Genomic DNA, 14,371 nt, shown 5'->3' with positions numbered 1-14,371 from the left:
ATAAACAATAATAAAAAAGACAAGTATAAGAAAATAAAACTAATAATAAAAATGATTAAAAACAGATGAAAATGTGTTAAAACAGGTTATAAAAGAATGAAAAAGAAAACAATAGTGCGATCTGTTGGACATAGCACTTTGCTCATTCAGTAAAGGCACAGCTAAACAGATGTGTTTTCAGTCTTGAGTTGAACGTGCCTAATGTTGGAGCAGATCTGATCATTTTTGGAAGCTGAATCCAGCAACCAGGGGTGTAGTAGCTGAAAGCCGATTCACCCTGCTTTGACTGAACTCTTGGAGTTTCTAGTTAATATGATCCTAATGATCTGAGTGATCTGTCAGGTTTGTATTCAGTGAGCATATCTGTAATGTATTGAGGTCCTTGGCCATTTAGTGATTTATAGACAAGTAGTAATACTTTAAAATCTATTCTGAATGTAACTGTGAGCCAGCGTAAAGACCGTCAGGTAAAGAGGACAGGTGTAGTGTGCCCTGATCTTCTGGTTCTGGTCAGAATCCTGGCTGCAGCGTTCTGGATGAGCTGCAGCTGTCTGACAAACTTTTTTTTGGAAGGCCAGTGAGGAGGCCGTTACAGTAATCCACCCTGCTGCTGATAAAAGCATAAAAATATAGCATTTTCCATACATTAAAAGTACACTCCACTCCACTTTTTTGGAAATAGGTTTATTTGATAAGTCCCCTAGAGTTAAACTGTTGAGTTTTGCCATTTTTAATCCATTCAGCCGATCATTGGGTCTGGTAGGAGCACTTTTAGACCACTAGCATCTTCCTTAAAAAAATAAATAAATAAAAATAAAAAGTTTATACATTAAATTTAAAATGTACACTTTTGTGTGTTGTTTCATGTGTTTTACATATTATTGTTATGGTTAGACTAGTTTTAGATGATTCCCTTTTAACACTTGCTGACAAATGAAGTCACCAGGTTGTACTTGTCAACTAGATTTCCAAAAGTGTCTGTTTAAAGTAGATGACAGAAAAGATGAAACCTTGTGGTGCCTGAAACCTCGTCCCACTAGTCATGCAGGTCCAAAAGTGGTATATAGCTATTATGTTAGCCAGCTAGTTATAATTAAAATAAATGATTAAAGTGTAGCCTGTTATGGGGTTATAGTGAAATCCAAGAAGGATATAAACGGAGGTCGGAGCCAGCTCCAAGTGGGTGGGCCTTCAAGCTCCAAGTGGGCTGTACAAGCCTGGAGTCTAGCACATGACACAGAGTCCAATAGTGTGCTTCATGAATGTCTATACCTACCTCAACTCTAAACCCAACCTCACAGTAACCTGATGTGTTTTATCAATATCAGCTCCACCTACACCACCTAAACCCAACTTACTTGTGAAGTAAGTCCCTCCCACTTGGAGGTAACCCAACCTACTTTTTGTGTTTGGGTTCAGATTTTTTAAAACCATTCAGCCGATCTCTATGTCTTGCGGGAGCATAATTAAGCCTAGCTTAGCTTAGCATAATTTTTTCTATTTAAAGCTTGACTCTTCTGAAGTTACATCATGTACTAAGACTAAGCTATTTTTTGGTCGATATGGCTATTAACTATACTCTTGTTCTGGCATAATAACCAAAGAACTTTGCTACTGTACTATGAACGCAGCGGGCGCAATAATAATTACTGTAAAGTCTTGACAATCCGTTAGCCTCCAGTTCATTATAGGTGGAAATTCAACTTTTGGCATTTGGTTTAGAGTGAGAATCGTGTACATTAAAAATATTTAAAATAAAAGAATCCAACTTCCATGACTTTCATACAATGTGCTTATAGCTGAACTAATGTCTGCATATTATGTGTGTTTGTGTTGATAGGTGTTGGGAACTCCCACACGAGAGCAGATTCGGGAAATGAACCCAAACTACACCGAGTTCAAATTCCCGCAGATTAAGGCCCATCCATGGACTAAGGTGAGTAAACAGGTACAGGCCAACAGTTCTACTACTTCTAGCACAGCCGTCTTCCACCTCCAGCCCTCATCCCGCATCCATCTGTCACCTCACAGTGCGATGTGCTCCACCAAACCACACTTATTCCGGTCAGGATTGTGTCTGTCTGTAGTCATCAGTGTTTGTGATCAGAGACCTTAAACAAGTTCTGTTCCGAAAACCTAGTGAGCTGCCTATGTAGGATGCCTGTTCAGAAAGGTAGGCAGAATAATTATGCTTAGAGATGCACCAATGCTACAATTCTCAGCTTATTCTGATGAACATTTATTCTGTTTTACAGAATCAAATCATTTGGCAATGCTGATAGTGTCATGTTTAAAATAATAAGAATTCATAATAATTTACATAATATTAATTAATTACACATTTTTGAAAGAAATGTAATTTTCTCCATTACAGAATGTTGCTTCAGATTTTCTGAAATTCTGAAGATTTCATTAAAGCAACGCTCTACTTTTTTTTTTTTCATTTTACAAGTCTCCTAGAGTTAAACAGTTCAGTCGAAATCAAGAGACAACCATTCAGTCGATCTCTTATGTCTTGCGGGTGCACTATTAGCTTAGCTTAGCATATATCACTGAATCGGAATAGACCAATAACATTTCACTCAAAAAAATTGTATTAATAAAAAATATAAAAAAATACAAAGCTTTATTTATAAGGTAAACTTTATAAACTTTTTTATAATATAAAAAAAGCTTGACTCTTTTTCTACTAAGAAAAATGGAAAATGACAAGTTGCTAATATACATTTTTTTAATTTGGCCAATATGGTTAGTAGCTTTACTCTTGTTCTGGTATAATAATCACAGAACGTTGCTGCGGTACCATGGCTGTAGCAGGAGTAATAATATTACGCACCACTATTACCTAGTTACCTATCTGGGGACTATTTTCAGGTCCTGCACAATGCTATTATGCCTGCTGCATGCATGGTACGGCAGCAAAGTCCCTTAATTATTAAGCCAGAATCAGAGTATAGTTCCTAGCCAGATCAGCCTAGAAAATAGCAGCTTTTCATTTTCCGTTGATCTTAGTACACAATGCAACTACAGAAGAATCACGCTTTAAATAGGAAGATTAAAGGAAATCTATTTGTATTTTTTTGAGTGAAATGCTTATGGTCTAATCCAAAAGTGTTCCTTTAATATTTCTTGGATTTGAATGATTTATGTTTATATCAACTAGATAAAAAAGGATGAAGTGCTCCTCTCAGGATCCCATTAACTCAACACAAAGGAAATTATCTCTTTTAGTTGTTTTCAATAGTTATAGTAAAAGCTATAGTAAGAAATTGAAGCTTGCTTTATGTCAAGCTTCCATTCGAAGATCCTTTCAAAATGTATGCATTTTAAATGCAATTAATTCAAAATAGTATTGCTTTTGTCACCCAATACAAAGTAACCCAGTCTCTTATTCCTTTGATCATTCAATGATTTATAACTTAATGATTATTGCTTTATCAGCTATTTTTTTCAGAATTTGCTAGACTTCAGATTCATTAGAGTTTAACACATTACAGAAAATAAATATGTAGGGATGTCCCAATTAGGTTTTTTTTTTGCCCTTGAATCTGATAATGTGTCATTTGATTTTGAGTATCTATCGATACCAAAACCCGATCCGATATTTCTAAAAAAAACAATAAAGAAAAGCAAAGAAACAGATCCAGGATGTTCCTTAATTTTTATTTAATTCACCTTATTTTACCATTCAACAACTCTAATAACAAACAGAGCACTTCTGTGAGGTAGCTTAAACAATCAAGTAATAAATAACATCTATTTAGAGCAATAATAAATATAAAAATATTCTAAGATAAAAACAAATAGCACCTTAGCAATACCCAGCGGGCAAACCCTAAGTTTACATATGTTTGCTATGGCAATGTTGTCATTATCAACTTTATAATATCTCCAGACCGCAAACACATTTCAAGCTTCAAGCTGCTTCCCTGTTCTTCTTTGCCAAGAAAGAGGTCTAACTCTGTGCCACCGCATAAATATAGATGTTTTATAAAATAATGATAATGATAGTATTACACAGAGGTGAAGGGTAAGGAGGCCTTTGTGTGATGTTGCTGGCAAAATATTGCACGGTTATCAGCCAATCAGATTCAAGAACCAGACAGAACTGTTGCATATATATATATATATATATATATATATATATATATATATATATATATATATATATATATATATATATACATACAGTATAAAACACTTTTTGTTTTGCTAGCAACATCACACAAAGGCCTCCTCACCCTTCACCTCTGTGTATTACTCCGCCCACATACAGCAAGCAACAAGCAGGCTACAGTTTGACAAATATTACTGTTGTTAGACAACAGTAATACTTTTGATTACTTTGTTTAATGTACTTTTGAGGCTTTGTTTAGATTGCAACTATGCAGGTTATTTGTAAGAATAGTGGCTATTTTAAAATATTTACAATTTCTGAGAGCTTGTCGGTGGCGGTTGACGTTATCTTTCCATAAGATGGCGCCAGAACCGCATAATAAGCCCTTACTCAGTGTGTTCTCTTGATCTCAAATTAAAAAGCTAAAAAACGGAAGCCTCGTGGTTTTTAAGGTGGACCGGATAGAGACAATAAGAAGCTGCAAATAAAAAGCTGGATTCAGCCTTGTCCCTCCTTATCGCAAACACAACAGTAGTCTGGTGAGAAATTTCTGTAGACGGATGGCATTTCATGTCACGTTTAACCTTATAATCCTAAAATGTGAGCAAAATTTGCTGTTTTGTCATCACCTTAAGAGGATCACACACCAGAAGCGCCGCTTCACATTACGCTATAGAGAATCATTCAAATACTAGCCCTAAAGTGATGTTGTTGAATTAGTAACATCTTCTGTTTTTCTGACGTCAGCTGCAGATGTGAATAAATGGCGGAAGAAAATAGTTAATACTAAAGGGTTTTAGACTCTCTGTGTTTGATTTTCTTTTTTATGTACAAGATTGTGCCATCGAACTGTTGTATAAATGCAATATCACACAAGTAGCACAATAAACTTGGCCTGCACCCTCGTGCCAATGCACGCCTCCCACCAGTGCTGATATACAGCCATAGCACACTGCTACTCGTGTGATATTGCTCATATATACAGTTGAAGTCAGAATTATTTGCCCCCCTGAATTTTTAGCTCCCCTGTTTATTTTTTTCCCAATTTCTGTTTAACGAAGAGAGATTTTTTTTCAACACATTTCTTAACATAATAGTTTTAATAACTCATTTCTAATAACTGATTTATTTTTACCTTTGCCATGATAGCAGTAAATAATATTTGACTAGATATTTTTCAAGACACTTCTATACAGCTTAAAGTGACGTTTAAAGGCTTAACTAGGTTTATTAGGTTAACTAGGCAGGTTAGGGTAATTAGGCAAGTTATTGTATAATGATGGTTTGTTCTGTAGACAGTCGAAAAAAAATTGCTTAAAGGGGCTAATAATTTTGTCCTTAAAATGGTGTTTAAAAAATTAAAAACTGCTTTTATTCTAGTCGAAATCAAACATCATTTAGGAAATATTTAAAAAAAGAAAAAAAACTTTAAGGGAGGCTAATCTGACTTCAACTCTATGTCTGTATATATATATATATATATATATATATATATATATATATATATATATATACATACATACATATATATATATATATATATATATATATATATATATATATATATATATATATATATATGCTGATCGGGAGGTAACGTCCAATTCCGATCAAGTCTTAAACTGTGTGATTGGGCCCGATTTCCGGTCACATAATTGGATCTGTCATCTCTAATGCACAGTGCACTACACTAAAATATGTTTATTCCTGTTTTCAAACCATAGTAATATTTAATATATCATCTACCCATGACAGCTTTCTGATGCGCAAGGTCATGTCAATGCCTGAATTTGATCGCTTTGTTTGTTAACTCCACAATAACGCACTAAACATTCATACTGTATAGAACTTTCTTTTGTATTTCAAACAGCATTGGTTTCGGAACAGAACAATGGTCATCCAGTGATGTCACATCCTCATATCTATTTAAAGTGAATGACATCACCAGACATTACAGTACATCGCTGACTTCATTACACTTCATTGTTGTTTACATTGTGGTCTAAAATGTGTATTTCTATTGTGCTTGTGATATACACTATCATACAGAAGTTTGGGGTCAGTAAGCATGTACTATATTATATTGACTAAAACTGACATTAAAGATGCTTTATACTGTTACAAAATAATGCAATGATGATAAAATCTATGTTTTGAAATCAAATATTTATTATTATTATTGTCATTATTATTAATACATTTTACAGTGTACGGTTTACAAATGGTGATTTATTTAGTTAGCAAACAAACTAAGAATAAATGTACGGACCCCAAACTTTTGAAAACAGTGTGGATTTTGTCTTGAATCTGAAATCTTGTACGTCAAACTTTGCTGAGTCGTTTTTAAAAGCAGTTCAACTACAGTATACTGGATGGACATGGTTCAGCTGGTAATGCATCTTAAATGTCTTCTTTTCTTTGTGTATGATTAGAAGGGAGTTTATTTTACGTTTACAGTCTAACATTCATTTTATTTATTGACATGTATGTTTAAAGATTTATACTAAAAGTCCTGTGCAAATATGAAAAAGCAATAAATCTGCTCAACATTGCACACTGTAAAAACACCTCAGGTGTATATGAGCAGGATCTCTCAAGTGCCCTCTGGTGGTCATTTTGTATATAGTACAGCACTGAGCTGCTTGGTGTGTTTAGTCTTATCCTGCTTCCAATCAGAGCCTCCCTTCAGCACAGTCTTACCTTCAGCGCAGGATATGACCAACAGCTGTGACGCAAATACCTCCAAAGACACAGATTCCTTCCTGTTTCTACACTGATTTTTTTGTTTATTGTGAAATTGTATTTAGGATTATCAATGTCGTTATAGATGATTGCATCCTTATTTTCTTGGAAAAGATATACAGTGACATAATTAGTCATGAAGTAACTTTAGACAGTGCAAGCCACTATAATGGGAGCCTGGGGCCTCATTTTTGAGGATTGGTGTATAATCATCCTGAATGAAATTGTAAGATAATTTCCTAATTCATAGATGATTCAGTTTTCTTTTGAGTGATTCATAAAACCAATTTAAACAAAAGAGTTTTGTTACAGTTATAACCATTAAAATAAGAGTTCACCGAACATCTTTAGAATTAGAAAGATAAAACATTTAAATGCAAACAATTTACTGCATTAAAACTATTTTTGACATTTTTTATCATGATTATTCCTGTTTATTAAAGTTTTATTTTATATTTTCTTTAACATATTGTATCATATAGTTTACCTTTTTATTATTTATAGTTTATTAAAATGTAATTTTATCATTTTCCCCTAACATATTCATTTCAGTCTACTGTTTTTTGTTGTTGTTGTTGTTGTTGTTTTTTGTTGTACTGTGATCTTTTTTTTTTTGTTAGATTAGTTCTAGCTTTGGTACTGACTAATGTTTATGAGCAGATATATTATTGTAAAGTATCCTGGACTGAAATGTTTATTTAAAAGGAGATCTAGGAGGGAAGTATTAATTTATGCTCAGGACTGCACACTGAAAAAAACATTTAAAAAAATGATTCCTTAGATTTACTCAAAAAAATGTTTACGTTAAGTGGTTGTAAACAATTTATTTGGGTTAAATTTAAACAAACAAATTAACTTAAACATTATTAAATTTAATTTGTTTAAATTCAATACAAATAAATTGTTTGCAACAGTTCTGCATCCAACATTTTTTTTCAGTGTAGCTGTTTTTGGAATGTTTTGAACAAAAAAAACTGCAAAGTAGTTGGAGCAAAATAAGGGTCGGTTTACACCTGGGGCCTCATGTACGAAGACTTGCGTTGAATAAACACTAAAACATTGCGCAAGGACAAAGCTGTAAATGTGCGTACACAGTAAAAAATTCAGATGTATGAAACACTTCGTAAGCGGAATCCCACGCATATTTCTCCTTGCCTCCTCCCCCTAATAAATATTGTAATGACTCCACTTTGGCAAAACCAAACAAAAAAGCAATAGCAAAAGCAAGCAAGAAGAGAAACTTCACAGAATGTGAATTGGAGGTGCTCCTATCGGAGGTAGACCGGAGAAAACTGTTATTTGCAAGTTTGTCCTCCGGAATTAATAACAAAAGAAAAAAAATAGAGCTGGAGAGTTTAACTGACACAGTTAACTCAGTGGGGTCTGAATATAGCACTGTGAGTGAATTAAAAAAGAAATAGTCTGATGTAAAGGTGCAGTTTAAGCGGAGAACAGCGGCACACCGTCAAAGTGTTTACCGAAGAGGCGGGGGAACAGGGAATGCTGAAGTAACACACTTTGATGGAAGAGTTGCCTAAATTGTGGGTGACACTTTACTGTCTGGAGTAGTATCCGTGTCTGTGGGAGACACAGATGTATTAGAGGAACACTTTGTTAGGGCGGTATAGCAGCACCTGTCCGCTCTTATCAAGGCAGCGCCACCGGCATTTCAGATGCCAAATCGCCCGCTGACTGATTGCGAGAATGGTCATCATTGTATCTGCACTCTTGGTCTGTTTCTGGGTTGTTAAGGGGGGTTAACAGCCACATCTTTAATGGATAACCGCAGTCTCCTGATATGCAGTTAAATAATTACGCTCGATAAAATAAAATAAAAACATCTGGAAGATAGATAGATAGATAGATAGATAGATAGATAGATAGATAGATAGATAGATAGATAGATAGATAGATAGATAGATTGATTGATTGATTGATTGATTGATTGATTGATTGATTGATTGATTGATTGATTGATTGATTGATTTTGCATCTGTTACTAAATTTCCTGAATTCCTTCTCAGGTGTTTCGGCCACGCACTCCCCCTGAAGCCATTGCCTTGTGCTCCCGGCTGCTGGAATACACACCGACCGCTCGACTGACTCCTCTCGAGGCCTGCGCTCATTCCTTCTTCGATGAACTGCGGGAACCAAATGTCAAACTTCCAAATGGACGCGAGAAGCCTTCCTTATTCAACTTCACAACTCAAGGTGAAGCATCAACAATTGAACAGCAACATTTGAAAAAGAGTACAAACTTGACAGGACGATGAATACGTTTGGCTTAAACTGTATATAAAAACTTAAAGAAAGTCACTTTTTTAGTAGTGTTTGTTTTTTATTATTATTTAGAGCTGTCCAGTAACCCTACCCTGGCCTCCATCTTAATCCCCGCTCATGCACGTAACCAGGCAGGAGCTTCAACTCCCACCAACCCCTCTGCCACTTCAGGTCAGTGTGTGTTTAGGATTCTTTTTGTAGTCAAATATTTTGCATGTGCAGTGTTTGTACACTTAACGACCACTTTATCAGGCTTTCCTTGCAAATAACATATTGGAGCCACTTTGCCTTCAGAACTACCTTAATACTTCAATTCAATTCAATTTCATAATAATTATTGTTTCAAAGCAGCTTTACAAAAGTTGCACATTCATGGATTACAATCAGAATAAAAAAGATCATATCATTACCATAACTTTATTAGTTATTAATAGTGTTTATTAGATAACTTTATTAATTAGCTAATAACTTTAACTAATTAACTAGTAACTAATACACAGCAAAACCATCTGGATAAACTTTACTCAGATCAGTGTATTTGGTCCCTCTCTAAATTTGGCAGCAGAGTTAAAGTTAATGAGACAGTGAAGGGACTGATTAAGTGATGGTTGTGCACTGATGATGAACACCTGTTGCTAATAAGCAGAAACAGAAGAAAAACAAAAAACTACATGTACCTTCAGTCACAGCCTTAGATGAAAAAAAAACTGAAATAAAACACATTGAAACTCTCAAAATCTCAGCAGAGGATCATTGGGCAACTCCAGAAACAGCAGCTTTACTTTTTACAAACCTCTTTGGCTTTATTTCTGCCAAAATTCCATATAGTGATATTAATGAGAATTAACTGCTTGAGTAATTTTTTACAACAACAATAAAAAACATCACCACATTTTTGTGTTTTCAGATGTCACCATTGAGGAGAACAGTAGTTGCTATACCTGGGCTCTTTGATTCAGTTTCTAATGTTTGTCTTTTTGCTTGCCAAATAGTGTGTTATGGCAAGCAATGCATAAAGAGACCAAATGTGTCTAGGATAAATGATTCTGTGGTTATTTAGTTACTGTCAAACCAGTAAGATTGATTTTGATCTATTAAGTTTGAATAATGTTTTATCACGAAAGTAGCACTGTGTATCAAGAGAATAGAGCTCAGCAAAACAGCGCATACTTCACAACGATGGTGAGGTGTTTTTTTTCTGCAGTGCATCCTGGGAACTATGGATGAAAGTTGAAGGTTTCTCCTTACATGAACTGCAGCAAAAAATCTCTAGCCATTGTCAAGATCATACGCTGATTCTTGATGTCTGTGTCTCTAAATTAATTCAGATGCTCAATGGTTTACATTTTTTTTAATAAAAACACAGTTGAGGTCTATTCACTTGAAAAACACAGAATTTCTTGAATGATAAGAAATTATTACTCTTGAATAATAAACCATCATTTTAACATAGTTTGTAAAGCTAAATTGTGCAATGTTAAACTTATAAACATTAAGAATCAATACATGATCATTTAATCTGATCATAATTAACCTCGGGCAAAGCAGTGGCGCAGTAGGTAGTGCTGTTGCCTCACAGCAAGAAGGTCGCTGGGTCGCTGGTTCAATCCTCGGCTCAGTTGGCGTTTCTATGTGGAGTTTGCATGTTCTCCCTGCGTTCGCCTGGGTTTCCTCCGGGTGCTCCGGTTTCCCCCACAGTCCAAAGACATGCGGTACAGGTGAATTGGGTAGGCTAAATTGTCTGTAGTGTGTGAATGAGTGTTTGTGTATGTTTCCCAGAGATGGGTTGTGGCTGGAAGGGTATCCACTGCGTAAAAATGTGCTGGACAGTTGTTGGTTCATTCTGCTGTGGCGATCCCAGATTAATAAAGGGACTAAGCAGACAAGAAAATGAATGAATGAATATTCACCCTCTTTATACTTGGCATAACAAGCAAAGAAACAATAACAATAACAATCAAGTCAAAGAGCCCAAGTAAATCAACTATTGTTTTCCACAATGGTGACATAAAAAATTTAATATTTTCTTTTGTTTTTTTTATTTTATTTTATTATTTTATTTTATTTTTTGTAAAACGTAAATACGTTAATTCTCAATAAATCCCATATGGATTTTTGGACATCTGAGTCAAAGACGTTAGTTAAACAGGTTAGCAACAGGTTGTGGTGCAAAGTTCAAGCTTGGTGAACTCTGACCTGCGAAATCGCATCACTTGACTGCGTGAGACCAATCGAGGATCAAAACACGACCTCTCTGGACAGAAATTTAAAACATGGAGCCATCGCTCGTTTTTTAAATGTCTAATAAGCTTGTTTAATCCTGCCATTTTTTGTAGCGCTGCACGACAGAATATCGCATGCTGAAGCTGTAATGTGACCTCAGCTTCATTTCTGCTCAATTTATAGAGACCAAACAGACTCTGAACTGAGTAAATTTTACACTTTTTTTATTAACTGGAACTTCATAGCATAGAATTGATAAGGTGCTGGAAACAGTTCCCAGGGATTTTGGAACATATCCACATTGTAGCATCACACAGTTATTGGAAAATTATCAGCTGCACAAGCATGATGCAAAATCTTCTGTGTTAGGGGTGAGGCGTCTGAATAACACAGCTAAGTAACTTTACTATGCACTGGGTTTTATGCACTATACCAATGTCAGCGAACCGGGGATGTTACAAACTGTATTAAAAAGTTGAGGACCCGGAGGCAGGGGTGAAATTATGGGAGTTTTCTGGGAGAAATAACAAAACGGGAGGGTGGTGGGAGATGGGTCTTAAATACGGGAGACTCCCGGGAAAAACGAGAGTGTTGGCAGGTATGATGGAAGATGAGACTCTTATTGGTTTAATGCACATCATGCTCAAAACACACTCATAACTCATTAAGAGAATAAGCACAACCCTGTTAGACCATGCGATGTGGCGCAGAGCCTATTTTTCTGTCCTTAAAATAGCAAAAGTGGATTCGGACACACCCTTAATGCTTTTGCGCCATGCGCTTGAGACTTTGCACCTAGATCGTAAAAAATAGAGCCCTAGATGTGACTGGAAAACCATCACCTTATAAACATACATGCTATACTAATAAAGATGTTGTCTGTCCAGATGCCAACAGTGGAGATCGCAGCCAGACGACAACTGCAGCCTCCGCCTCCGCCTCTAACACCTCAACCTGAGAGCCCTAGCCAATCAGACCTGACCCTGCCTCTGAGGCCACGCCCACCCTACTGCTCACCAGCCTATCGGCAGGATTTGAGTCATGCGACCATCACTCTAATTCAGACTGCAGGAGCCAACTTTCATTTACGCCTTTTTCAAAACAAGTTCAAAATAACGTGAGGCAAAAGCCTAAGGTGTAATCCACCAGAGCCACAGAAACCAAGAGAGCAGAGAGGAGGGTTAAACCATTAATCCTGGTCTATGACCAGCCCAAAGTTTTGTTTTGATTTTTGTTTGTCATTCTCAGAGGACAATCTTGTAATGTAAGCAATCCGGTAGCCAGATCCATCCACTTCCGTTTGCATTCAGGCTCCCGTTTTTGTTCCTCACCTGGACTGTCTCTAGCTACACACTCTGTTCTGGGCCTCTGACAACCAAACGCATGGCTTGAATTTGGTCGGGAGCCCCTCATGTATACATATATAAATATTAAGCGTGTATATATATGTATATGTACTGGGTGAAAATGAAACTAGAGGAAATATCGTATCTAATCGTATCCAACAAATGTAAAAAGCGCATGTTCCAGCCACAAAGCCATCAGAGGAATGCTCTGATCACGCAGTTTTAAGTCAGCCCAATATCTTTTATTTTGTTTTATAAAAAAAAAAAAGGACGGGCTATTGGGGAAGGGCAGACCTTTAGATCGACAGGTGAGACGTACTGTCTCCATCTCTGTGTTCTTGTATGATATATACATACACAGTTTATATATTACTTTGCATTATGTAAAATAAATATATATATATAAATATATATATAGTTATATATAGATCTATATCTAGCATCATCGATTCAGAATCCATCAGTGCGTCAGCACAGAATGATACAGTATGTTTTCTCTGCTGGAGCTTTTCTAGTAAACACTGTTTGGCTTTTTTTGCTAAAACTAAAGTCCTGACATCCTCCTGTTATTCATCGTCACGTGTCGTAAAGTTCAGATCCATTGATCACAGCAAAACATGACGAAAAAGACTTCACAGAGACGGCGTTTGTGTTGTTTTAACCACTACTTTTGTTTCCTCTCAGTATATTTAATGCAAAATGTACGTTTTTCTTTCCCGAAATGTCTTAATACGCAAAGTATAGCAGTGCAAGAAAACGACAGACATGTATATACAGCACAGCACAGTTGCTCCTCACCAAATTCGGGCTTTTTAATTGTTTTATTTTGTATGATTTGCAAGTGTGTGTGTGTGTGTGAGTGAATGTGTACAAGCGTTTGTTCTGGCTGTGTACATAAATATATGCTGACCTGAGAACTGTTAATGAGCAAAAACAAAGACGAGGGATTAAACGAAAAACGGATCAAAGAAGAAAACAAAAAGAGATATATGTAAAAACATCAAATAAACAGATCAGTTTGTTGGATACTGTAGACAAGGAGCTTTCTCCAGCCATATAGTTCAATCTTCTCTGTACAGTAGGTGCCAGCTATATTATTGTAATTATGAACTAGTAATGTATAGTGTATCTATAGTTTGGAGTGCCTTTGCCACCATACACTTCCTGTCCTTAGACCACACCCACTCAAGATAAACCACGCCCCTCCCTCCTCATGCAGGTGCTGTTGATTGGTCAAATCTGTATGACTGACAGCTGATGCCATTTTCTGTCCATGTTTTTTTTTTGATTTGTGATTCAACTGTTTGCACAAAGATGTTTTGTGTGCGAATGTGTGTGTGTGTGTGTGTGTGTGGAGGAAGTGGAGATGTCATGTTCCTGTGGAGCCGCTCACAATGCATGTTTTTACACTTGTTCCACTACCAAAGTGAAGCAACTTCTGAGCGTGTTGTGACGTAACTATGATATCCCAGGGGCAATAATGATTTCTTTGTGTGTTTTTTTTTTTTTTTTTGGGCTGGATGAGCAGCTGACAGTACGCAGTAGAGATGTCACGTAGCACCCGCTGGACCCTCGTCCCCCGAACCCTCAATGTAAAGCTTGCTTGTAACATACGCGTTCATAGATGTGTTGCTTTCCACGAATGGTGTGACCACTTTCCCGT

General features: G+C 36.2%; 1 protein-coding gene across 2 annotated transcripts in view; it reads left to right on the top strand.

The window, feature by feature from the left end:
* Positions 1–13,020, top strand: part of gsk3ba (glycogen synthase kinase 3 beta, genome duplicate a) — a 91,837-nt gene extending 78,817 nt beyond the window's left edge. The window contains exons 8-11 of one of the 2 annotated variants that reach the window (XM_009304494.5): positions 1,841–1,948; positions 8,884–9,070; positions 9,212–9,310; positions 12,250–13,020. In XM_009304494.5, the coding sequence (XP_009302769.1) occupies positions 1,841–1,948; positions 8,884–9,070; positions 9,212–9,310; positions 12,250–12,320 (465 nt within the window). In that variant the 3' untranslated portion in view covers positions 12,321–13,020. 2 annotated transcript variants of the gene reach the window in all.
* Positions 13,021–14,371: the final 1,351 nt, after the last annotated feature.

This window comes from Danio rerio, chromosome 9 (assembly GCF_049306965.1).
Source record: "Danio rerio strain Tuebingen ecotype United States chromosome 9, GRCz12tu, whole genome shotgun sequence".
NCBI lineage: Eukaryota > Metazoa > Chordata > Actinopteri > Cypriniformes > Danionidae > Danio > Danio rerio.
Note: the sequence above shows the minus strand (reverse complement) of the source record. Positions and strands in the feature narration are given on the sequence as shown.